Here is a 27,761-nt window from a genome sequence, read left to right on the forward strand (position 1 = left end):
ACCTGTGGCGTTAACCTATTATCTAGTAGTGACTGAGTGAATCTTGCTGGGTAGACCTGGTGGACGAGTGTCTGGGGGTGATTCCTGGGCACTGGTGTCATTACTTAGTGGTAAATCTCCCTTACATATCTGCCCTGTTGGCTCAGTTCATATAACAGAGCTTCCATGTTGATCTCCAAAGAGACCCTCGTGATCTAGACAAATATGCTCCCTTTACACGGGAGAAAACAGAGACTCTGCAGGGGAAAATTTAGACTTATGGTTGATGGTATGGGCTTTAGAGTTAGATAGAATAGGGCTCAAATCCAGGCTCTGTCACTTTTAACCAGATGATCTTGGGCAAGTAACTTTTTTTTTTTTTTTTTTGTGATGAGTAAGATCAGCCCTGAGCTAACATCTGCCGCCAATCCTCCTCTTTTTGGTGAGGAAGATTTGCCTTGGGCTAACAACTATCCCCATCTTCCTCTACTTTATATGGGGCTCTGCCACAGCATGGCTTGATAAGCGGTGTGTTGGTGCCCGCCCAGGATCCGAACCTGCAACCCCCGGGCTGCTGAAGCAGAGTGCACGCACTTAAGCGCTGTGCCACCTGGCTGGCCCTGGCAAGTAACTTCTTAAAAAACAAACAAGTAGTTTACTTTTATTAAAAGAATAATCCACGCACATGGTATAAGTTTCAAACAGTACAAAAGGGTATACAATAAAAAATAAGTCTCCCTGCACTTCAGGTCTGCAGACTCCTCTGCAGAGCAACCAGGCTTAAGAGTTTCTTGTGTAAACTTTTAGAATTTCCATGCATATACAAGTAAGGTATAATACAAACGTGGCTGTGTAGATGTGTAAGCATATCTGTATCAATTCCTAGAAGTGGAATTTTTGTGAGGGGTATGTGCATTTAAAACTTTGTATGTAGATACTGTTTAATGGCCGGCCAAAAGACTGTACAGTGGATGAGAGTGACAATTTTCCCACATGCCTCTTCTTAAAAAATTTACCAATTAGATAGATGAAAATGACATCTTAAATGTGGTTTCTTTGAATGTTTTTTGAAATATATAGACAGAAAAGCACACAAAACATAAATGTGCGGTTCAATGAATTATCAAAGAAGCAAGCAAGTCAGGTCAAGAAATAGAATATCAGAACATTCCAGAAGCTTTTCTCATGCTTCCTCCTAATCACTATCCTCTTCCTCCTTCCCAAAAATTAACATCATAGTTCAGTTTTCCCTGCTTTTGAACTTATATACATGGAATCATACATAGTATGCATTCTTTGGTGTCTGGCTTCTTTTGCGCAATAATATGTTTGTGAGATTTCTCCACGCTGTTGTGTACAACTCCAATTCTTCCATTTGCCTTGTTATATAGATTTACACTATGTAAGTACACTGCAATTTATGTATCTATTCTACTGTTGACAGACATTTGGGTTGTTTACAGTTTTTGATTTTTATGAATAATGCTATATACGTGTTCTTGTACATGCCTCTTGGTGCACGTGTGCGTGCATTTCTGTTAGGTATATATCTAGGAGTATGGTACCGCCATGGCTATGTCAAGATCGCTCTAGCCTCTTTGAAGGTGAAAGACCATATGGAGAGAGAGGCCAACCAGCCCAGCCAATGTACCAGCTAAATACAGCTACACGAATAACCCCAAGTAAGACCAGAGAAAGAATTGCCCAGCCAATCCATATAATTGTGATAAATGTTAATTATTGTTGTTTTAAGCCCATAAATTTTGAAGCAATTTGTTACACAGCAATAAATAACTATTTTAGAAATTAGTACCAGAAATAGGGTACACAGAATTTTAAAATATGTGGCATTGGCTTTGGAACCAAATGGTGGGTAGATTTCCAGATAGAATATTGAAAGTGTCATTTGGCTTCTTAGAGCTGAGTATGATAAGGTATGGGAAGAAAGAAAGGCACTAAAGAGAGAACTGTTCAGTTTGTAAGAAGAATTTGGAGGAAATAGAGAGGGCCAAGACTTCCTGGGTTAGAAAATAAAACTGTTCCTTATTCCAAGTTTCTCCAGCTGGCAAGAATCTCAAAATAAGAAGTGGCTTCAGTGTAAACAGAAAATCAATGATATGGCTGTAAGATCCTTTGTTAATATCTCAAAAAGATTTAAGGTAATGGCTGGTAGACCCTCTCAGGTAGATAAAAGGAGTTATAACAATCTTAAAGGGATTGTTCCACATCAGTCTGACACTTCCAGAGAGGTCTGTAAAGAATTATGAACGTGGCTTTTGAGGCATGGAAGAAACTTCAATAAGATCCTTTGGAAAACTACAAAATTCTTAAGAGAGGTATATTGGTGAAAGCACTGCCAGTTTAGAATAAAAGGGACAGAGACAATTCCAAACGAAAAGATACCTGTGAGTCCCCAACATACTAGGGGCAGGAGGCAAGTGAAGAGCTACTCATTTGCAAATAGGCACCATTTCTTATGGAAAAGAAGGACTTCTCATGATGGAGCCAGGTGTTAGACGGCAGAGCTAAGAGCCACAGAGAAAACTGGAGAGAGAACTACCACTCCCAGGGAGAACTGGTCATAATCAAGGAGCATTTCCTATTCCCAGAGTAGGGGGCCTTGGTAACATGTGCCTAGCAGAATGTCACAATTTCTATGGATTAGTCCCTGCACATACCTTCCACTCCTTCCCTAACTGAATGGAAGTATCTACTGTAGTTTTTCTGTCCCTGTCTCACCACTGTAGGTTGAGAATGTGAAGACCTTCATTTGTATCCAGACGACGCAGATGACAAGATGAGTACTTCAAACTTAAGGCAATGATTGGATGAAACTTTTGGGGTCTTGGGAGGGAGTAAATATATTTTGCATGTGGGAGATATGTGAATTATTGAGACTAGAGGATAGATTGTGGGGCCGGGCCCATGGCTTGGCGGTTAAGTGTGCGCGCTCCGCTGCTGGTGGCCCAGGTTCGGATCCCGGGTGCACACCGATGCACCGCTTCTCCGGCCATGCTGAGGCCGCGTCCCACATGCAGCCACTAGAAGGATGTGCAGCAATGACATACAACTATCTACTGGGGCTTTGGGGGAAAAAATAAATAAAATAAAAAATTATTAAAAAAAAAAGGATAGATTGTGTAACACAGTTGTTACAAATAATGGCTCCCAATAAATCACTCTTCCAAGTGTCCCAGCTCTGTGTACTCTCCTCGCACATTGACTCTGGGCTTGGTCACCTAACTTGTTTTGGCCATGGGGACACTTGCAAGCAATGCAGAGGCTTGGTGAGTACTTGCACACTGGGGTTTGCCCTCTTGGAACACTGCCATACCCAGGTAACAAAGGTCAGTGTACTTTTCTTGAGGATGAAAGACCGGACCAGCTACTCCAGCCAACTCACTGAGTGTAGTTGCATGAGTAATCCAAGGCAAGATGAGCAAACGAACGGCTTAACAACTCACATAATCGTAGAAATAATCAATTGTTGTTTTAAGTCACTCAGTTTGGAGTAGTTTATTATACAGCAATAAATAACTGAAATGCCACCTCTCCCCTCTTCCTATAATGATATTTAGAAGGAAATAAAACAATGAGAGTGAATTCTTACTTCCGGTATAATAAGTTTATGATAGAGAGACAAGCCAGTCTTGCCCTTGGGAAAAGGAGGAAGCGGGGGGGAAGTGGTTCGGCTGGGGCTGGGTTGGTAAAAAGGGAAGTTTCTATAAAAGATCTGAGACCATAGACCTTGGGCTACTGTGGCTTGTGTTACGTCCTCCCTATTGAATGAGAATCTGAGATACAGCCCTGCTTCTTCACCTCTCAGGAACAAAGAGGGTCATCATAGCAAGCCATAGTTTAGGAGGAGCCATTAATAATGCACTATACTTAATGCCAGCCACATCCATTCCAAGGGGACAAATACTGGTATTAGAAAATTATCTACAGTGAATACGTATTGTGTTGTTAACCCAGCTTCTATACACTTCCGCCTTCCTGCATCCTTATTCATGCATATGGTGCACCTGAAAGCAAACATGATCCTCCAGTGGGCACTGTTCCCCTAGCCACAGTTGATTGGTCCAAGTGTGGGTACCTGATTCCAAAGAATTTAGTGTGTGGGCGTGGGGAGACTGGGTGACAATGGTAGGGATAATTATGAAACAAGAGTGGCTCTGAACTATGGCCATAAGCTGATGACCTATAGACGGGTGTTAGGTACACATCTCTAGGGGTTCATTGAAACTAGTCTTTCAATAAAGTATTTTGAAATTGTGGATTAAAATCAGTGTATTTTGAATTTTTTCATAATGAAAAGCTTTTTTTTTTTTTTTCTGTGAGGAAGATCAGCACTGAGCTAACATCCATGCTAATCCTCCTCTTTTTTTGCTGAGGAAGACTGGCCCTGGGCTAACACCTGTGCCCATCTGCCTCCACTTTATACGGGACGCTGCCACAGCATGGCCTGACAAGCGGTGCATTGGTGTGTGCCCGGGATATGAACCTGGGCCGCCAGCAGCGGAGCGCATGCACTTAACTGCTAAGCCATGGGGCCGGACCCTAAAAAGCTTTTTAAAAAAGCTAAATTGTTAATTTTTATTTCATGAAAACCTACATTTATTTTTCAAGATTAAATTTTTTTTAATAAGTAAATATTCTCACCCTCAGGTGGCAGGACTATCCTCAGAGGTAATAAAACCCTTTTTATAAAAATTTAACACTCTTAAACCTCCTCCATCTTTAATATAAAGGGAAAGAAAAAAACCTGACATGTATAATCTAGAATGAAAGCACTTAACAGTATAAGGGAATAATTCTTAAACTTTTTGAGTCACAGATAGATCCTTTCAGAATCTGATGGAAGTTCTGGACTGTCTTTCTGAAAAAAAAAAAAAAAATGCATGTGCGCATAGAGATAAAATTCCGGAAACAATTTCAGTAGATTTGAAGGCTCCCTGAAGTCTATGTACGGATTGTAGGACACCAGGTTAAGAACCTTTAGTTTCAAAAAGAACAAAATACTCAGGAATAAATTTAACAAAAGAAGTATAAGACCTGTACACTGAAAACTACAAAACATTGTGGAAAAAAATTAAAGACAACCTTAATAAATGGAAAAACATCCAGTATTTATGGATTGGAAGACTTAAAATTGTTAAGATGGCAATACTCCAAAAATTAATCTAAAGATTCAGTGCAATCCCCATCAAAATTCCAACTGCCTTTTCTTGCAGAAATGAACAAGCTTATTCTAAAATTCTTATGGAAATGCAAGGACCCAGAATAGCCAAGACAATCTCGAAAAAGAAGAACAAAGTTGGAGAACTCACATTTCCTGATTTCAAAACCTACTACAGAGCTACAGGACAGTGTGGTATTGGCATAAGGATAGACATATATATCCATGGACTAGAACTGAGAGTCCAGAAATAAATCTGTACATCTATGGTCAATTGATTTTCAACAAGGATGACAAACCATTTAATGGTGCTGGAACAACATGATATCCACATGTAAAAGAATGAATTTGGATTCCCACTTCATTAGCATATACCAAAACCAAATAAAAATGGATCAAAGACCTACATGTAAAAGCTAAATCTATAAAATTCTTAGAAGAAAATATAGGTATAAATCTTCATGAACTTGGACTAGGCAATAGTTTCTTAGATATGACAAGCACAAGCTACAAAAGAAAAAAGATTAATTGGACTTCATCAAAATTAAAAACTTTTGTGCATCAAAGGACACTACCAATAAAGTGAAAAAACTCAGAATTGGCAAAAGTATTTGTAAATCATATATCTGATAAGGGTCTAGTATCCAGAATATATAAAGAACTTTTACAACTCAACAATAAAAAGACAACTCAATTTAAAAATGGGCAAAAGATTTGAATAGACATTTCTCCAGAGATATACATATACCCAATCAGCACATGAAAAGATGCTCAACATCACTGGTCATCAGGAAAATTCAAATCAAAACCACAGTGAGATACTACTCCATAACTACTGGGATAGCTATAATTTAAAAAATGGAAAATAAGTGTTGGCAAGGATGTGGAGAATAAGAACCCCAAACGTTGCTGGTGTAAATGTAAAATGGTGGAAAACAGTTCCACCAAACAATGCAGCCACTGTGGAAGACAGTGTGGTAGTTCCTCAAAAGTTAAATATGGAGTTACCATATGACCCAACAATTCCACTCCTAGGTATATACCCAAGACAACTGAAAAGATATATGCCCAAAAAAACTTTTACACAAGTGTTCATAGCACCATTATTCAAACAGCCAAAAAGTGGGAACAACCCAAATGTCCATCAGATGGACACTGGATGAACTGTATGAATGGATAAACAAAGCATGGTATGTATATCCACACAATAGAATATTATTCAGCCATAAAAAGGAATGAAGTATTTAATATATGCCACAACATGGATGAACCTTAAAAACATTACGCTAAGTGAAATAAGCCAGACACAAAAGGACAAATATTGTATGATCTCACTTTCATGAGATGTCTAGAATAGGCAAATTCATACTGACATAAGGTAGATTAGAGGTTACCAGAGGCTGGGGTGGGGGAGTAGGGAGTTATTGCTTAATGGATACAGAGTTTCCACTGGGGTGATGAAAATATTCCGGAATTAGATAGTGGTGATAATTGCAAACCTTGTGAATATACTAAAACCCACTGAATTGTACACTTAAAAACTTTAAATTTTATTGTATGTGAATTGTATCTCAATTAAAAATAAAACCTTTAGTCTAAAGATAAATTCTGCCCTGTTGGCAAAGTACACGTTATTAAAAGAAAACAATTGAAATACAATACATATCTTTATTTGTGAAAATCACACACCTCGTTATGATTTCAAAATGCTCCTTAGTTTAAAATACCATTATAAATACACAGTATGATAAGCACTTCTGAAACTTACAGTTATTATACTTATATTTTTATACTTGTTATATTTCATAGGTTTCTGCTTCATGGAGTAAAATCTGAGCAAAAGAATGTAACTTCCACTATGCAATGGAACACACAGAAATGTTAAGTTTCTAACTTTGGAAACTAAAGCAAATTCTTGAGGCATGGTCATGTGTTTGAAAATCAATTTACCAAATGTTTAAATCATGGCTCAGTCACAGAAGGCATCATAATCTAGTTACTCCAGGCCTGGAAGTCAAATGATCTGGGTCGCTGTCCCAGCTTTGTCACTTAGTGTGTTTCTACTTCATCTGTAATTGAGGTGCCTGGAATTGAGGTTCCTCCCAGTTTTGAAATTCTCCATTTATTTGATCTTATTGTGACTCTTTTTTTCTTTTTTTGTGAGGAGGACTAGCCCTGAGCTAACATCTGATGCCAATCCTCCCCACCCCCTTTTTTTTTTCTTGAGGAAGAGTGGCCCTGAGCTAACATCTGTGCCCATCTTCCTCCACTTTATATGGGACGCCGCCACAGCATGGCCTGACAAGCAGTGTGTCGGTGCGTGCTCGGGATCCGAACCGGCGAACCCCGGGCCGCCGAAGCGGAGTGCACACATAACTGCTTTTGCCACTGGGCTGACCCTCAATCTTATTGTGACTTTATAGTCAAAGGAGGAGTTTTGGAATTGTTTTACTTGCTTGGATTGCATTAAAACATTCACATTTTAAAATTTAGTAAATTATTATTGGACCATAAGATTTGACAAGGATTAAATTGTCCACTCGACTTTTAATAAATTGGACCAAGTGAGCTCATTCTACTGAGACTGTCTAAAGCAATACCACCACCTAGTGACTTCTCTTCAAATATGACAACTTCTTTGAAGATGACAGTTTGGCTTCTCCTATCAAATTAGGACAGGCGGTTTAGATATGACTATTTTAGGAAACAAGTTTAATAATACTGCATAATATATGTTTAAGTTAACTAATATTTATGGCATTAGCTTAAAAACTCATTTCATAATTCAACAAATATTTGTTTAGTCCCTAAGTGCAACAACAAAATAGTGAACAAAATAAACAAAACTCCTTGCCTTTATAGATTTTAACATTCTAGTGAGAAGTAGATAATAAATAATAAGCAAGTAAATTATAATATGTTTAGTAGGTAGTTCTATTTAAAAAAATCAGGATGAGGGGGATGTGGGGTAGATTGCAATTTTATTTTATTTTTTTAATTTATTTTTTGTGAGGAATATCAGCCTTGAGCTAACATCCATGCCAATCCTCCTCTTTTTGCTGAGGAAGATTGGCCCTGAGCTAACATCCATGCCCATCTTCCTCTACTTTGTATGGAACGCCATCACAGCATGGCCTGACAAGCGGTGTGTTGGTGCACGCGTGGGATCTGAACCCAGGCCGCCAGCAGCAGAGCGCGCGCACTTAACCGCTAGGCCATGGGGCCGGCCCTAGACTGCAATTTTAAATGGGATGACATTTGAGCAAAGACTTGAAAGAGGTAAAGTTAATTCTCATGCTTGTCTGAAGAACAAAATTCCATACTTACAATCTAAATATTTAGCTTTAATTCTAGTATGCTGCTATGATTCTGCTTCCTCAGTATTTCTCTTTAGTAAGCAGGAACTATACTACCAGGTCAATATTAATAGGAACGACTACATTTTGAAAAATAGTGTTGCCCTAAAGATAATATACCTTTCCTACAGCGTAATGGCTGTCTTTAGTTAGTATCAGAAAAGATAAAGGAAGTGGTAGTTTTATCTTATTTTTCACCACCTTAACGTGACCTTCATGCACTGAAAATGGAAATTTCCTATGAAAGTAGGAACTGCTCTAATCTTAGGAATTGAGGAAAGCAAGGGGTTAGGTGGAGGTGGGATGTAATCACCAATAAAGATTAGCTAAGTTTCTCTAGGCTATTTATGGCTTTGTTATTTATAAATTTGTCTCAACGCTTTTTGAAGCCATTTTAATCTTCTGTCTTCATATCCTTGGGTTAATATGCACCTCTAAAAGTTAGACATTTCATGATTTGCACACCTTATAGGCATAGCCTAAGGCCTTGAACATAAGTTATCTTATTTGTCCTAAACCTACTTCAGAAAAACTTTAAAGGGTAGTACCTTATCTTGTTATTTTGGTTTTTTTTTTTTTTAGATCAAAGGTTTCTGTGAATAGAGAAAAGATTTTTGTTTTGTTTTTGATGCATCCAGGACATTAGACCAGATCTTTACTGACAAAGCAAAGAATTAAATGAGTGAATTGTGTGTGTGTGTGTGTGTGTGTGTGAGGAAGATCGGCCCTGAGCTAACATCTGCCAATCCTCCTCTTTTTTGCTGAGGAACACTGGCCCTGGGCTAACATCCATGCCCATCTTCCTCCACTTTATATGGGAGGCCGCCACAGCATGGCTTGACAAGTGGTGCGTGGGTGCGCGCCTGGGATCCGAACCAGAGAACGCCGGGCTGCCACAGCGGGGCGCCTGCACGTAACCGCTTGCGCCACCCGGCGGCCGCTAAATGAGTGAATTTTGAAACACAAAGTTTTTGATCAAAGTGCCTAAAGGGTTTTTGTTTGGTCTTTATCACTACTGTTTCCATAGTGACTTGTAATGAAGTGCTTAATACAGATTATGAAAGGCTGAAATGCCATTCAACAGTCAATATTAACAATGCTTTTTAATTTGTATATAGCACTTCAGTTTACACAGCATCCTCACATACATCTAATTTGCTCATTAGGTTCAGAATATACAGTGTGAATATAAAGTTTGTAGTATATCTTTCTTTTCAGTTCCCGTTTTAAAGGAATCTATATTTTCAAGGAACTACGTGCATTGTACTGGAAACATAAATCTGACAGGGACATAAATTTGAAGTAGCAATGGCCAAGATCTTGCAGAGACAGGGACTGGAGGCGGATGAAGAATATCTGAGAAAGATCGCTGGAATCATACGCACGCTGAGGTCCTACAGTGGACAACACAATGCTTACAAAGCAAAGCGTTTAAAAGGCCTAGGTGTACCTGAGTCACTCCCTCTCTCCTTCCCAAACAACAAAACAAAAATAAAAAACAAAACCAAGCCTTTTCTTGCAATGAAAATTTCTATGAATTTATGATTTGGGAGCGGCGAGGGGAGGCGAGAGCCATAGGCACATCTAGTTCAATGCCTAGGCAGCTGGAAAGGTCTGAAAATTGAAGCCAAAAACAAGAGACAGTCCATAAACTTAGAATGGATGAAAATCTCTATTATAGATAAAAACATAACATGCAAAGATGGTATTTGGAAGGAGATCCAAGAACGTGTTAATAGTGGTTATTTCTAGGGACAACTGCGGGATTGGGGGTTAGGGATAGGTTTACTTTTCTGTGTACCTTTAGGAATTTTTAAGACACGCATGCTCAACCTTTACAAAGATTAGAGTCTAGGAGAAGCCCTTCTCCCTATTCTCTAGGTGTTGCTTTCTACCTCCCAACACAGTTCACTGTCAAGACCTGTATTACTCCCAATCGACGCCCCCGAGGGAACAGGTCCCCAGGCCCCATGATCGGGACCAGCCCGCCCACAATACCGAGTCCGGAAAGGTGGTCACGCGCTTAGAGTCAGCTGGAAAAAAGCAGGAGGGGCTCTAACGCTGGCCCTGCAGGCCACCGCGACGCCAAAAGTCGCCAGTTAGCGGCCTCAGGTGCGAGGCTGTCTCTCATCGGTGGCGAGGAATCCTCCTATTACTATTGCGTAGTCCTAGTTCCTCATCGGAGAGCGCAACCCGGGAAAGCAGAGTCGCCCCCTCAGGGCGCCTCCGGCCCTGCAGCTTCGCCGACGCGGCAGGCTGCGCCCGCGTCCAGTCGAACTGCCGCATAGAGGCCAGACTCGCATTCTTGGTTGGCGGATTCGCCACTGTTTGGTGCTAGAATTTAAAATGAAAATTCGAATTTCCCTGTGTCGGAAGTCTTTCTCGTCCAACAAAACAGAAGCAGGAGGGGCGTGGGGCCCTTGAATTTTTTTCTGTCTCCCGGCTTCCGCAGTATCTACGCCCAGCGCGCGGGGCACCTGCGTCGAAAGCGACGACGCGGACGCTCAGGCCGCCGTTCCCGGCGCGCAGTCGCGGCGGCTCCTCGCTCCCGCCCCCGCCGGGAGTCCGACGTGGAAGTTGCTGGCGGACCAGGCTTCCAAGGAAACCGCCTGGGAGCCGGAGCCAAGGCGAGCGGAGGTGGCGGCGCCGGGACGGGAATAGGAGTCGCTGGCGAGGCCGGGGCCTGTCTCTGACGATCGACGAGGGCGGACCGACGTTTCATCATGGGTGAGGGATCTGCGAGGGGCGCCCGGGCGCGCTCGAGGGGCTGCGGCCGAGGGCTGGGGCGGGGGGGTCGAGGGGCGGGCGTGGGAAGCCCAGAGTAGCCAGCTTCTCAGGCGACGGGTCGCTGAGAACTTAGCTCACCTTGGCTCTTCACCTGGGGGGCGGTCAAGAGCCTGCCTCCAGCGTTCGCCCCCGCTTGTAGCCCTTCATCGCGGCGGGTTCGGGGTGGGGGCAGCGGGGTTCCGCGGAGCGCTGCGGCCGGGGAGCCTGGGAGTCCTCTCCCCTGACCGTGAACTACTCCTTCACCCCCTCAGTCACCCCCTGGGCAGAGTTGGTCTTGCGAAGCCTGGCGACATGTCACTTGCAGGTTCGCCGAGGTTTGTTGGGTGAAAAATGAGATCTGACCCCATAGTGGAAGCTTGATTGCCTCTCCCTCCCTGGTGGCTGGGACTGCGTCAGTTTAAAAAAAATCCAGACAGAGGTGCTGCTGCTCGTAATGTTGTTTTATAGCCAACTTGGCATTTGTGTGCTTATCTATAGCTTTTCATGTGGGTAATAGAGTAAGGCGGAGAAGGAAGTGGGGAGAGTATTACTGGGCAGTGAATGAAATTTGAATCTCAGTTTTTGGGGTGCTAATTGAGGGAACTACATTGTCATCACAAGCGTCAGCTAAAGCCTCCCTCCCCGCTAGAGCCCAAATGAAGGTGCAGATTCTTTAACTTGTTTACAACTCTCCAAATGGTGCAAATTCTTTGGCTTATTTAAATCCCTCCGCGGTTTTCTTGGGAGTTGACTTCCTGCTCTGGAACATCACAAGCGCTCTCCTGTCTTTTTCTATAACCCCCTTGAGTTTTGTTGCTCCGCCTCTTTTTTATTTGTAAAAGATAGGAAAGACTTTAAGTCAGCCTTTTCTATTATACTTTCCCCGAGGTTCTCTAGTCCATGTTGTGTTCATTTATCCAGACTCGCAGCTCTTAATTGGGCCATCTCTTTGTTAAATAACCGCGTATTGTGAGTGGCATCACTTCTGTTGTCAACTGTTCCTTATATTGTTAGTGTAACTTTCTTTTTAATCTTTTCTAATGGCTTTTGGTGGGAAAGGGCCGAAAAGCTTTTTTTTTTGTAATTATAAAAGAAAAAATTTATTTTAAAAAAGCTTCTTTCTTTTGTTAACAAGAATAATAAAGAGTGTAAATTTCCGCCTCCCTTACTCTTAGGGGTTATTTTACTTAAACACAAGCGAAATCAATCAATACCTTAACCCGTTACCAGGAGGCCCTCCTGAGATAAAGCATAATTTTTTAATTTTAACTTTAATTTTTTTCTAGCTTTATTGAGATGATTGACGAATAAAAGTTGTATATATTTGAGGTGTGTAATGTGATGTTTTGATATGTGTGTACATTGTGTAATGATTACCACAATCAAGCTAATTAACACACTCATCCCCTCACATAGTTACCTTTTTTGTGTATATTGTGAGAACACTTCAAGATCTCTCTCTCAGCAGATTTCAGGTGTGCAATACATTATTATTAACTGTAGTCACCGTGCTATCCCTTAGGTCTCTAGAACTTATTCATCTTATAATGTTTATACCCTTTGATTAACATCTCTCCCATTTCCCTCACTCCCCCAGCGTCTGGTAACCACCATTTTACCCTCTGTTTGCAAGTGCTTTTATATTACGCAATACCTTGCATATAGGAAGCTTTCTGGAATTATTTCGTGATGCCTTGAATGTAGCTTTATTATTTTTTAAAATGAGTTTTCTCTCAATAGTTTTTGTTATTTTTGGCTTCTGTGTCTCAGTTTCTTGTGCTAGTTATATTGCTAAACAGAGAAATCGCAGTGATTGAAGGTGGTTATGATGGTACTGCTGCTGTGCAGTAATAATAATTGCTTTTCATGTTCGAGGACCTCATTGTCCCACTGTCATTCTGATTTGCTGTTTGGTTTTTAGGGGTAGTGAGGAGATCATGCTGCGGTATACCTATTAATTAGAAAGTGAGCCCCATGAAGGCAGGGGTCATATTTCGCTTATTCTTGAGTGCATCTTCTGTGCCTGCCTGATACAGTATCTAGAACATGGTAACAATCAATAATTAAAAACTTGTTTGATGTTAAATAATATATTTCATTGGGAGCAAAAAATGCACCTATGAATCTAGGAAAATATTGTAATATTATTTAATTTGGTATAGTTTTCAAAGGGCAAGATTAAATGTTTGGTGGACCTAGTTCACAAAGTGATACTGAATACATTTTTGCTTTTACTATTTTTTTAGGTGGCTTTTTCTCAAGTATTTTTTCCAGTCTGTTTGGAACCCGGGAAATGAGGATTTTAATATTGGGATTAGATGGAGCAGGAAAAACTACAATTTTGTACAGATTACAGGTTGGAGAAGTCGTTACTACTATTCCTAGTAAGTGTTGGTATGATAAACTAATTACAGGGGCTTTCTGTTTTTTTTCCATCTAACATCACTTTATTTCGAAATAAATAACTCATAAAATAATTGATAAGGTTTGTAAAGTTCTAGTATGAGTATTGTAAATTTGTTCTCATAAGCTGAGAGGCAGTTTGGTATAATTTAAGGACCCCTGTACAAGGCTGGGTTTTGCTGTTTAGAGTTGTTTTAAAAGTTGGCTTGAGTTAAGCCACTTAATCTCATTGAGAGCTAGTATCCTCATCCATAAAACAAAGATAATAAATATCCACTGGTTTTGAGGGGGAAATAAATGAAGTACATAAAATACTTTGTAAATATCTGTAAAGAATTATATAGATGTTAAGTGATATTGCATGCGAAGTGTTTTTTTTTCTGTATTTGTTAGTATTTTAATTAAGATTCATTTCTCTTAAGTAATTCCATTGATTACTTGTAAAGATCTGAGTTGAAGAGACTGAGGGTTGAATTAATCTGGTACCTAAAAATATCCAGAGAAGAAACAGTCCAATTTTAAATCAGTTGTTGATATCTTAGAGAAATAGTCTAAACAGTCCTGTTTGACTACATAAGAATACTGTTCCGTTATTTATACTTTTTTCATTTGTTGACCTGAATTTACTTAGAGAAGATTAGTATATTTAAACTAAGTTTAAGAGTTCGTAGAGTTAGCTCAAGAGTATTTGAAATTGTGCCTCTAAAGTTACTCTGTCACTCAAGGTATTTCCATATTTAGTAGTATTTAAATTTCCAGATTTAAAAAAAGTGTCTAGCTTTTATGAAAGAAGAACTTTTTAAACCCTCTGGCATCTGTTATTTCTTTTTGCCACCTTCAATAAATTTCACTTCCCTTGGTTTTTGCTTCTCAAAATCGCCCATTTCTGCTACCGTTAAGTCTTGGTGGCCCCTGCAGTGCACACAGCCCAGTGGATTGCATTTCAGTGAATGCCACTTTACACCACACTCTTATCCTTTGCATATAAGCAGTGTTCCTAATCATGGTGAAAATGGTGATTACACTCCTACCTAATTCTGAGGGAGACATCATGAACTTGCTTTATGGTTTTTCACTCGGGTTTGTTATAGTATAGTTATTTTTTAGTTGTAATAGGCATACTTGCCATATACTCCTAAGCATCATTTACCAATATAAACGAATCTATAACAGAAATTAATTGTCCAGTTACAGCTGTAAATAATTTTTTACTTTGATTTTTTTAAGCTTGTAAAATCTTAGTAATGTCTGCATATATAACTCCTAAGATTTTTTAGCATCCTCTTCATTCTCCCTTAGATTCCTTTCAATGAAGAGTGGTATCCTGCCTCAGCTGTGTGGTGCCAGAGCTCCACCTAAGAATGGCAAAGGGGTGGGATGCCCTTTGGCCATCCAGCTATGACCTTATTACAGATGAGCTCTTGAGGAAGTCTGCAGAGGGTCCATGCGATTGCCAGCCTTAGAGAACCGAGCTTCCATAAAGCAGAATACAGCCATTGCTGTTTTCTTACCCACTGAAATTTAGACTCGAGGCTTTCTTGGTTTTATTCCGTTTATTTGCTACCTACCAAAATTACATTTTTTGTTAATACATCTACAACTGTCCTTTCTAATATAACTTTCTGAACACTTTAGTATTCTAGTACTGTTTTATGAGGGGAGTTTAACATAACAGGATTTCCACTGAGCTAAGAATTATATATTTGGGGATTCTTATATAACCTGAAGGTAGCGCTGATCTTGCTATGTGCGTGTGTGTGTATATAGCACAGCATATTGTCTTATCTTAAATGGAGTAAGTTCTCAACCAATAATGTGATTGAACAATTACCATTAATTGCTGAAACTCCATTAGATTGGATACTTGGAAGGTGGAATGCATTAGTCTACATACACTACTGATTTGATTTCTCTTACAGCCATTGGATTTAATGTTGAGACAGTAACGTACAAGAACCTTAAATTCCAAGTCTGGGATTTAGGAGGACAGACAAGTATCAGGTATGGTACAGAGACCAGATTATTTTGTGGTATTTAACACTTACTGGCTCTTTTAGGGATAACAGCAGTAAACCAAAATATATCTTCTTCTCTAATTTAAATGGGAGCCACCTAGTTTAAATGAGGTAAAACTGCCTATTCTCTCAATTGAATTAAAATCTAAGGAAGCCAGTTTTTCAGATATCACGTAAATGAAAAATCTTTTCATAAAAATCTCCAGATCTAATTACTGCAGTAGTTTTTAACTAAAAAGGGTCCTCCATTTAGTTCTTGTCAGCCCCGTCCTTTGTGAGACAAACTATTTTGGATTTCATACAAAAACCTTTCAGGGGCACTATTTAGGGCTAATGTGAACATAGATGCCCTCAGGTCTCCCACCCAGCATTCTGTGCTTGACATGGCACCTGCCAATGTTTGGTGACTGTCAGTGGTTGCTCAGGATGGTATCATCTTAAAAGATAGTAGTGTATTGCCCAAGCATCTTGCTGCCGTTTAACTCATTTCTTGAACCACTTTTGAGTCTATTTCTAATTTTAGCTATTTCTACTTTGTGATGTCTTCAGTGATCAATTTAATGTTTAATATATAAAATCATATTAAAAACTTTTTTAAGAACCCATTCCTCTTAAGGAGTTCCTAGTTAAAGATTTATAAGATGTAACAATCAGATCTGTGTATAACTTTGTCAGTACATTTACTGATTTTATAGATTGCAAATATATTCTCTCAGCCTAAAGTCAGAACTCATTCTGAAACTCCTTGGTCCTGTAATTTAGTGTTTATCAACATTCTTTCCACCCCATCACATCTGAGGGGTATGAGATATATCCATCAGAAACAATGAATCATTATGGCATTGATTCTGACATGAGTGGGGCAGAATTGGCATGTAAACCCACCCCGACCCCGCATCATTGCCAAATCTTAGCGTTTAAACTGACATATCACTTTTTTCTTTCATATAATAACATATTCTCTGTTTCTGAATTTTTTTAGGCCATACTGGAGATGTTATTATTCAAACACAGATGCAGTCATTTATGTAGTAGACAGTTGTGACCGAGACCGAATTGGCATTTCCAAATCAGAGTTAGTTGCCATGTTGGAGGTAAGAAAACTTTATTAAAATGTGAGGAGGTCATTTACATTTGCTTGCTGTTTCCATTGTTTATTATCACATGCAGGAATAATTAAAAGGAAAGCAGGGATTTTTTTCCCCATGCCTTTACTATCATTTTCTTTTATGCAAATTACTTCCTATTCCAGAAATACTGTTGGGGAGAGGGTTGGTGACCACCCCCCCCAAAAAAAAAATCCAGCCTTGTAACTCCCTTTAAACTAGATTCTTTGATTTCCAGGAATTCAGAGCTGAACTCTTTCCAAACTGAAGTAACTATTCTGTCACTCCTATGAAGTGATTTTTTTTTTTTTAAGATTTTATTTTTTTATTTATTTTCCCCCCAAAGCCCCAGTAGATAGTTGTATGTCATAGGTGCACATCCTTCTAGTTGCTGTATGTGGGACGCGGCCTCAGCATGGTTGGAGAAGCGGATGCGTTGGGTGCGCGCCCGGGATCCGAACCCAGGTCACCAGCAGCGGAGCGCGTGCACTTAACCGCTAAGCCACGGGGCCGGCCCTGAAGTGATTTTTTAAAAATGTCATTATTTCTAGATGTATAAATTAGTTTATGAAAGCAAATAAGGGTATAAATAATAAGAAAGCATAGTTGTTTGTTTTAGAAGCATTAAAGTCCAGAGAAATATGTATTTTTGGGTGTCTGGCATAATTCTGGGCCCTGCTTACCTCTCCCAGCTTTATCATTCTTTACTCTTCCCTGTGTTTACAGTGCCTCAGCCACTCTGACCTTTCTGTTCCTTGAACACACCAAGTGTGCACACCTGATACCTGGCTTAGGGCTTTTTGCACTTGCTCATCCTTCTGCTTGGATGCTTTTCCCCAAATCTTTGCGTGGCTCCCTTGACAGCATTCATCTCACATGTTTCTTCCCCAGAGAGGAGTCTATTATTCTCTAACCCTTTATCCTACTTTATTCTTTGTACCACTTGTTTCTTTCCATTATCTTAAAATATATTTGTTTACTTATGTCTCTTACCCTAAAATGTAAGTTCTTCAGGTTTACCCTAATATCCCTGATGTGTGGAACAGTGTATAGCACTTAATTAAGAAGTCAGTATGTTGTATTCACTAAGGTTCATGATAATTTATTGGCTAACTGACTGACTTAATTCAGAGGATACATTAAATAATCAATTAAAAGTTTTAAAACTCTCCATTTGTTAAATAAGTTTTCAGTTGTACTAATGGTTAATTTAATTAATAATTAAGTTGCCTTTGCTATTAAGTTTCCTTTTCCCACCAAAATATGATTCTGAATTTATCCATTTATCCAATCATTGAATGTTTGAATAGAAGTTCTCGGCCACTTGATTACTTAGGTAGAGGCATTCTCAGAATACTTGAACTTGTTATTTCTTGGACTACTGACTTCTTAATGGCTTCCAAGTTATAAATTGCAGACCTAATAGTTTTAAACTTTTGCTTAGTTTTTTTCACAACATAGCATCATATTTATCGTAAGAGCTTCTTAGACCAAATTCAAGTATAAGGAATTTTAAAGGACTGTTTAATTGCCTTAGGTATAATAGATTTTTAAAATAAAAGCTTTATTTAGATGTAATTTACATGGTCTAATGGATTTTTATCATATAAAGTATTGCATAAAAGAAATGGATTATTTTCATTTTCTGGTTCTTGAGTTGTGCTGGATTGTTGTTAGGTTATTTGTGGTATTAGGATTTGACTTGTATAATTTTATGTAGAAAGAACTGAAAATTGTATTCATTCTTTAGGAAGTAACTTTCAATTGATTCAATCAATAAATATTATGTGATGGTGATGTACAGGTAGAGTATGGTCAGGACTAATACATTAAATCTTAGAGACACAAAATCAATATGCTTTATCTTATTGGTACACAAAAATAAATTCTAAATGGAGTAAAGAATTAAATGTAGAAAATGGAAATCAGCTGTAAGAATATGTAAGTGAATATGTTTAAAATTTCTGGATACAGAAAGTCTTTCTAAATCAGAGGATTGGAAGGAATTACAAAAGAAAAGATCGAATTAATTATATTAATACAAACAAAAAATCCCAAAAGCTCAGATGTCAAATAATACAAATTAGGGTAAAACGGAACCAGGACACAGTTTTACAGTGACTAAGAATATTAATATTCTTAGTCATATCAAGACCTTTTGCAAATGTATAGAAAAATGAGCAAAAGGCATGAACTTAAATTCACAGGAGAAAAATATATTGCTAGTAATATTTGGTATTTCCTAATACTCTAATAATAAACAAACATATAGTGAGATGCTATGTTTAGAAAAATATATAATTTTCAATTCTACCAAGGCTACATTGAAGATGGGCACTGTCATACACTGTGGTGGAGCTGAAATTGTTACAGTCTTTCTGGAAAGTTTATTAATATATGTAACAAGAGCCTGAAAACAATTTCATACTTTGATTCCATTTTTAGAGAATTGTATTAAGGAAACAGAGATTCACACAAAGATTTCTGTATGACTCTGTCACTTGGGTTTCTCTAATAGTCGAGTGAAAACAATCTAATAAGAGTCTAATAGTTGAAAACAGTTATATAGTTTATGGTGCGTGCACTCATAGTGTAGAGTATATTTAACCATTAATTTTTTTTGAAAAAATTTTGATGGTTTGGAAGAACATCTACAACTTAATATTTAGTTTAGTTTTTAAAGCAGGGTATGGAACTATATTTAAATGTGATCTTAAATGTATAAGTGTGTTTACTAAATAAACTATAAGTATGTGAGCTACAAAGCAGTAGACAATATACCCAGAATGTTAACGGTGCTGATGTTTGGGAGGCAGGATTATGGGTGAAGCTTCTTTTCTTTATACTTCTCTGTAATTTCAAATAATTTATAATGAACATTATATATTAATAATTAGGAAATATACTTTTAAAATAATTTATTTTTTTGCATTTCTTCCTGAAGGGAGCAAATTGATTAGAGGAAATTAAATATGTTCTATTTTATTTAGGAAGAAGAGCTGAGAAAAGCCATTTTAGTGGTGTTTGCAAATAAGCAGGACATGGAACAGGCCATGACTCCTTCAGAGATGGCCAATTCCCTTGGGTTACCTGCCTTGAAGGACCGAAAATGGCAAATATTCAAAACTTCAGCAACCAAAGGCACTGGCCTTGATGAGGCAATGGAATGGTAAGTGTCATGTTTCCAGAAGCCATCTGTGCATTTGTATGTGTGTGCAGCTGTGTACATACATGTAATTTCCCTCTAGTCTTAAGGATGAAACTCAGATTACTTAGCATCTTATCCTATTAAGTTCCTTCAGCCTGTTCTCCCGCTGGTCTTCATGTGCATCTGCTTTTATTTCACCCACACCTACCTGATTATAGTTAGGTACACCAAGTCTCTGCCATTTTTCTAGCTTTTTCCCTGCCTCACCTCACCCTCCAATTCCTTATTCTTCAGGACTTAGGTTAAGGCTCTCTTCTTCTTAAGTTGTCCCTGACATATCTCCATGCCCACTGCCTTACCACACACAGTTAGATGTCATTGTCACAGATCAGTGTAAATAGTACTTGTTACACTGCTTTATAAATGATTTGTGCACCTAGTCATTAGATCATCAGCTTCTTGATGACTGAGACTAGTGTTCACCTCTGAATTATCCACATCTGGCCTGGCTGTAGTAGTAGCAGCCTGGAAAGTAGATACTTGGTCTTTTTTGATTATTCATTCAAAGCACAAAGTAAAAGCTAAAAGACCCTCATGGAAATTGAGTCCATAACCTCATTCTTCTAATATAACTATCTTAGCCTTCATCATTTAAAGTGCTTTGGAATCCACCTCCAGTATAAAATATATATTATAAATGATCATGCTCTGTGCCTGAAAGGTTGGAATTAATTTTATGAAACTGTTCATTTTCTCTTCACAGGTTAGTTGAAACATTAAAGAGCAGACAGTAATTCAGTCACCTCTGCTCCTCTGAAACGAAGACCACATCACATATCCCTTTGGAAACAGCTAAGTGTGCTGCACACTGCTAAACGTGAAAACTGTATGATTGTTGGCATATACTGAACTGACGGCAACATTTGTAATAAATATAAAAAATAAGTATTTGGTTGGAAGGGTAACTCATCGTGATTGAACTATCCGAATGTCCTGTGTAATGTAAAATATTCCTTTCTTGGTTTCTTGTGTTAAGGTACATATTCTTTGTATGGAATTCTTCTTTAAATAGAGTCCTATTAAAGAATGTACTCTTATTGAGGAAAAAAAACCCTCCTATTTTTGAATTAGTGGTTGCAGCTTGTTTGTATAAACACTAATAAATATCTTAACTCAGATTTTTTCCCCCTAAAATGAGTTAAGTTTTTCCAAATATTAGACTCAATAGAGGACAGTGTGGGTAATAGTCTTCATTTGCTTAATGACCACTTTATTTAAGCTGTTTAGTTTAAAAGCTTTTGGTTATAGGCTTGAAGTTGAAATAATTATTTTGGTGGTTAACTTCACTCACTTATCTGTAATTGTCATTTTATAGTACTTTATAGTTTTCAAAAAAGTTTTATGTATATTGACTTTGTTGATTTATATAGGAACCCTGTGATTTAGGTAGGACAGGTGGTAATGTCTTCATTTTATGGATGTGGACCCCCAAGATTCTGAGGTTGGCTTGCCCAAAGTCACCTGCTAGTGAGGTGGGAACAGCTTGTCCCATAAACTACACCATGAATACCTGAAAATGCCAACACTGGCAACACAGACAGCCTAACTCCTTAAATAAAATTATGCTAATTGAAGTAGACACAGTACATTGAAAATAATGTCTATAAATTTATTTGTCCATACTAGTAGAGGTAGTAAAAACAGTCCTATGTGGTTATAAAGAAAAAATTCACATTAAAGGCAATAAAAAAAAGATCTATTTTAAGAAGCAATGAAAAAGATGTCTTTACTGTCTTTCATTCCTTTTATATCTACTTGTAATTGGACATGTAAATTTGATTGGTGACAAGTCAAAATCTTACTGCTTCTACAGGGAGAAATGAAGCATTCTTGGTTTTAAAAATTAGGCTGTCAAAAACAAATCATGTTCAAAGGAACTTCTTTAACTACCCAGTCTACCACAGGATTGGCTACAGTATGACAGAAGTGAATATAGTCCATAAAAATTACTAAAATTGGGGGGAATTGTTTTCAAGTTGCATGACAACCAGCATTTAAAAAATTAGATGCTGGTAAAGCGAACTTAATAGCATGTGCCCCCCAGATCTCAGGAACACTACTGTTCATTTCCCATCCCTGCCACTGTCCTTCCAGATGTTGGCCTCTGGCCTCCTTCCCTTACTTTTGGTCATCCTCTCAACTCAAAGGAAATGTGGCTTTCTCTTCGCACGTAGGAATTTTACTTTTCCTTCTCATTCCCCAGCACCCATTCATAATTTGGTTTCTCTGTGTCAAGTGGCTTAGTATTCCCTAGCAGTTGAGGAACACTGAGAAGTATGGGGAAGTGAGGCCCTGGGGCAGATGCTGCTGGGCACATCGCCCTGGCTGTCCTGAATATTGAAGGCACATGAAGCAGAAGCGAAGGTCAGCACTTGGATGATCCTGATACCTCTCGTTTATCATCAATAGGATGAGATGAAGAGAGTGGACACTTATTTTAATATGGTATAAATTATAAGGTCCTTGTCTAGCAGGAAACAACTGTACAAGTATGTTACAGGAGTCTGAATGTTGATATTTATAAAAATCTACTGAATATTGTTTTATGAGAAGCCTGAAAATGGGAAAAGCACCAAACCTGAAATCAGAACACATGAGTTCTAGGCACAAATGGCCACTCCTTCAGTTTTTTCCCTAAAACAAGAGACTTGGACAAATAGTATCAAAGGTTTCTTTTAGCTCTAACTTTCTATTTTATCTGGTTGGTAGTTGTGCTGTGTCATGTGATCACACCGAAAACAATGAGAAATTGAGAGTGGTGGAATTCTGTTATCGGGACACCTGAGATGCACTTTAAATTGTGGAAATGTAAGCTCCTTGAGGGCAGGGACCGCACCTTGTTTACTGTTACTATCCCTTGCACCTAGTGTGGTGCACCTGGCACTTAGTAGGCACTCAGTATTTAGTGATTAAAACAAAGCTGTGTTCAACATCCCCGAGATATTTTTACTATAAGATTTTTGCCTCAGTATTAACTTTTTTGATTTTTAAAATTTTTATACAAGTAATACATGCACTTTAAATCACTTAGAATTAACTGAAATTAACGGGGCCTTCCAGGATGCCCCATGTTTATCCTTTTGGCACATTACAAATCCCTTGGAAGTGTGAGAACTGTTTGAGAGACAAACTACATCAAAACACAGCTGCTGAAGTTTTTGAATGTTTGAACATTTGATTCCTATGCCACATGCTATAATATTCTAACCCCATAATTACAAATTATAAAGAGCATGGGCTTTCAATTCTGGGTTCGAATCCTGATTATGCCACCTACAACCTGTGTCACCCTTAGGTAAATTATTTAAGTCTCAGTTTCCTTATCTGTAAAATAAGAACCAATTTTAGGGAGCTCTCAGGAATACTAGGAGGATTAAACAGAATGTATACAAGGTGCCTGGCACATAGGATGGACTCTTCCTCCCACCTCCCTTCCACATATATTGGGCACCGAAGAATACTGCTTTCACATCAACTGTAGAGTGAGGCAAAAAGACAGCATATGGTTGAAGAAGATAATGCCAAATTGCTTTCTAAAGTGGTTTAGAAGAGTTCCCTTTGCTTGCCAACATTTGGTACTGTCAGCCTTATCAGTCTGAAGTGTTCAAAATGGAGTTTCATTCTGGTGTTAATTTGCATTTTCCTAATTAATGAGGTTGAATATAGGAGTGATTCAAAATATTTAACAAACAGACATAGCTGATGCAGGAGGGCCCCTACTCGTCCAGGTATTAATCCTTTACTTTCTGGTGTGGGGAGATATGGAGTCTAGGGACTCATGCCAGGGTGGCACGCACTTACCAACCAGTACATAGTACTTTAAAATTTAGGAACCGTTATAGCCATATCAGCGAAATGTTAATGTTTAAGGGCCATTTATATTTCTTCTGTGCAATGCCTGTTTCTCTCTTTGCCACTTTTACTACAGGATTATCTTTGTTGATTCATAGGTATTCATTATACAGCCTGAGTACTACTAATCCTTTATCACTATATGGTAAATGTCATATCCCATTATATCTTTTCATAAGTAGTTCTTAATTTTAATGCAGTAGAATTGATCACGTTCCCTCTATAGATTAGCACTTTTTGTGTCATACTTTTGATATCTGACAGGGCAAGCCCCTCACCTTGTTCTCCTTTTTTAAGAGCATCATGGTTATTCTTGGCTTATCTTCTGTATAAATTTTAGAATCAGCTTGTTAGGATAACATGAACAACTCTTTTGGGATTTTGCTCAGAATATGCATTTAACCAATGGCCCAAATGGGAAGAATCTTATGATACTGAATCTTCCTATCCAGGAAGACAGTAATATTTCTCCATTTGTGCAGATCTTTTTTAATGTCTTTTGATAAAGTTTTATAATTCCATAAAGGTATTGCATATCATGTGTTTGATTTATTTCTAACTTCTACATTTTTGTCTTGCTATTTTAAAGTGTATCTTTTTAAAAAAAAATTACATTTTAAACTCTATCACTAGTGTCACATGCTTTTTAGACACTGAAGATACAGTAGTATTAGGAAATGTTTTAATTAAAAAAAATAGAAGCGGGACCAGCCCCATGGCGTAGAGGTTAAGTGCGCACGCTCCGCTGCTGGCGGCCCGGGTTCAGATCCCAGGCACGCACTGATGCACCGCTTGTCAGGCTATGCTGTGGCGGCGTCCCATATAAAGTGGAGGAAGACGGGCACAGATGTTAGCCCAGGGCCGGTCTTCCTCAGCAGAAAGAGGAGGACTGGCATGGATGTTAGCTCAGGGCTGATCTTCCTCACACACACAAAAAAATAAAAAAATAAATAAAAAAATTAAAAAAAAAGGAATTAAAAAAATAGGAGCATGATTATATTAAACTGTGTAATATTATAACCTATGCCAAAGTTTAACTTTAATAATAAAATCTGCTGTGATTTCACACTAGCAGATAGATCAGAAAGTTCATGCTTTGGGGTAAGTTGAGACACTGAGTCAGCACAGGGAGCAGTTTACTCCACCATTGCTAAATCTTTCAGGCTGTGGCTCTTTTGTCTCTTGGCCTTATAGCCTGGACGCAGGAACTCTATCTTTCTCTTCTTTGCTTCACTTTTATTTTTGTGTTTCTTCAGCTTTTTCTTGGCAGCAATATCAGGATTAGTTACAAACTTGAAAAAAGAATAGAAATTTAAAGTAAATGTTAAACCAGTAAAAATCAAAGGCATAAATGGACTATTTTGTTCACCTTTAAATAACATGAATGCAATAGATGCCCATCAAAGAAAGTCTGGAGCCCCAGTTATAAAGTCCCCACCTCTCAAACACAGCCAGTTCCTCTTTCCTCCCTGGGTAAGTGTGACACACACATGTACACACCCCTGGGTAAAAACAGTTGTTACGCCTAAAGAATACACCAGCAAACTTACCTCCAAAGCCTTCCTCTTTTTCCGGAGTGCCCTTTTCTCATTAGCCTGTTTCTGTACAGTGGCAAAAGCTAATGAGAAGCTTTCCAGCCCAACGAGCTTTTTGAGTAATTCTATGATTTCCTGGGATAGGTTCTTCAGCAAAGGATCTAATCACACACAGAGAGTGATAATCAGAGACGGTCACAGAAAAGGACATGTTTGAACAGCTACCATTATCAACAACATGCAAAATTTAAACTCCTGCAGCATTATTACTTTTATTACTTCAACATTAAACACTGATCTAAAACCAGCCTCTGCGTTTCTGAGATGGGAGAACAAGCAGAAGGTGTTGGACACAGTGCTCCCAGCCCCCACCTCATCCAGGATGCAACAACAGATCAAGAGACCATGAAGCCCACTTCCCAGCGGAATGCTGGCTCAGGAGACATTAAAGTAATTTGAGAACTTGACAGAAACGTTTCAGGCTATCTTTATTAACCCGCTCAGCTCTGTGCAGATGGGGGAAAGGTAAGTGTGTTTCTCTGGGCCCTCTCTAATTCATGGGTCATAGAGGCTTAGAGGCCATAACGTTTTTTTTTGGATCAAAGACTCCTTTGAGGAGCTGAAGAAAAGCTATGCTCTCCTACCCTTCCCTGCCTTCTCTCTTCCAAATGCAAATAACCCACAGATTTTTGCAATCAATTTCAGGAAAGCTAGGATACCTGCTGTAGATTGCAAAGTTCATGAAGATAGGGACTAGGCCCTTTCTACTGTTGAACCCTCAGTGCCTGGCACATATTAGGTGCTCAGTAAATGCTGGCTAAAGAGAACCAAAGCAGACCCAACCTTCACCACTGCTTTTCCTCTAAGAGCAAGGAAACTTTCTTTCAAGGTTGGAGGACTATAACAGCTCCTGCTTTGACATTCACTTCATTTATTTTAAAACTCTTGCATTCACTTTACCTCTCTCTTCCCAACCCCTAATTCCCTCTTTTCCGATTATCAAAAGAGATAATTTAGGATCTTTGAGGGAAATGTACCAAATGCACCAGGCAAGAAAAAAGAAAAAATAGAAAAAATGGTATTTAAATTAAAAACTTTCATATAAAAATGGTAATACATATACTTTTACCTTATAATTCTTGAGAATGTAATGACATTTTATTGTTCATAACACTATGAGGTTTAGAACCACCCCAAATTATAGTTGTCTTTGAATATGTAATCTATGCTTAGGAGTAAAACATTATCTTTTAAGAGAGAAACATTTAGACATGAGAAAGCATACAGAAGAAGGCAGTCAAATATAACACAAATATGCCTTATTTGCTTGCTATTAATTGTCTTGATACCTAGCAAATTTTTTTCCTTAAACTCTGGCAGGGAGGGAGGACAGAAAGGAAGAAGGAAGCATTCAGGAGAGAGGTGGGGAATCCTAACGTGCAAATATTCAGAAGGGAGGCTGCAGAGTTACCCTGGTCTGAATAGGTGCTGCTCAGTTCTCGGAAGAGAGGAGCTAGGATCACTGCGAGATACGGCTTCACCCTGTCTTTTCCAAGATCCACGGCTACAGCTCCGAGAAACTTAAAGATGCATGTTCTCTGAAAGTACAGATCACCGTTCATTTGAAGTGTTTCTCTTATATTTGCAGTAATACAAACAGTTAACTTAGAAAACAAGGTCTATTGTGGGGCAGATATTATTGCTGCAGTTTTGGGTTCAAAAGTTCCCAGGGTCTTGGGAGGATCACTAATACCACTAAAATACCTTTCAAAAAAATTACTACTTTCAGTCATTCTGGACATTCATCGCACCTTTAAGGGGTTTCTAGGTGAATAGGAAGCTTCCAGTTTTGCGATCCGGGACAACTTCTGGATCAACCACAGCAGCGTGGCTGGCTTGCTGTTTTCTTCCTTTGCCTCTTCATTTTCTTCTTTGTCAGATTCCGCCTTCTTATCCGCATGGACCTCGTGTTCCACTTCCTCTCTGGCCACACCATCTCCTAAAGCTTCTTGTTCTTCAATGTCCTCTTTTATCTCACTTTGCTTATCCTCAGAATCAGGTTCCAGTAAATATAAGACTTTGGCTACAAATAACAAATTCTTAACAACCTTAAAAAAAAAATGCGGAAGGAGAGGAATTGGACTTTGATTTTGAAATAAATATGGCCTTGTAAAGCAGAAGCTACAATAGGTATTCTGCAATTAGAAAATAAAAACAACTGGGTATTGCACTATTAAATTGATTGCTCCAATTTCTATAATTCTTCAGTTCTTCCAAACCCATTTCCATGTAACTTTCATTCATTTGGCCTAGTTCTACCCTGTAAGGTCACACAGAATAAGTAAACGATTTCATTCATTTA

The 27,761-nt window shown here is 38.6% G+C and overlaps 2 protein-coding genes across 2 annotated transcripts in view; one reads left to right on the forward strand and one right to left on the reverse strand.

Moving 5' to 3' along the window:
• Positions 1-11,063: 11,063 nt before the first annotated feature.
• ARL1 (ADP ribosylation factor like GTPase 1) lies at positions 11,064-21,130 on the forward strand. The gene is made up of 6 exons (XM_058568573.1): positions 11,064-11,241; positions 13,527-13,664; positions 15,603-15,684; positions 16,681-16,792; positions 19,795-19,973; positions 20,716-21,130. Exons 1-6 carry the CDS (start codon positions 11,238-11,240, stop codon positions 20,744-20,746), a joined length of 546 nt encoding a protein of 181 aa, XP_058424556.1. The 5' UTR covers positions 11,064-11,237; the 3' UTR covers positions 20,747-21,130.
• A 477-nt stretch (positions 21,131-21,607) lies between these two features.
• UTP20 (UTP20 small subunit processome component) overlaps positions 21,608-27,761 on the reverse strand; it is a 99,229-nt gene continuing 93,075 nt past the window's right edge. Inside the window, exons 59-62 of the mRNA XM_058568572.1 lie at positions 27,211-27,507; positions 26,871-26,997; positions 25,415-25,560; positions 21,608-25,156 (exon numbers count right to left, since the gene is read on the reverse strand). Of these exons, the coding sequence (XP_058424555.1) occupies positions 25,001-25,156; positions 25,415-25,560; positions 26,871-26,997; positions 27,211-27,507 (726 nt within the window). The 3' untranslated portion in view covers positions 21,608-25,000. The remainder of the gene's footprint in view (positions 25,157-25,414; positions 25,561-26,870; positions 26,998-27,210; positions 27,508-27,761) is intronic.

This window comes from Diceros bicornis, chromosome 25 (genome assembly GCF_020826845.1).
Source record: "Diceros bicornis minor isolate mBicDic1 chromosome 25, mDicBic1.mat.cur, whole genome shotgun sequence".
In the NCBI taxonomy this organism is placed as follows: Eukaryota; Metazoa; Chordata; class Mammalia; order Perissodactyla; family Rhinocerotidae; genus Diceros; species Diceros bicornis.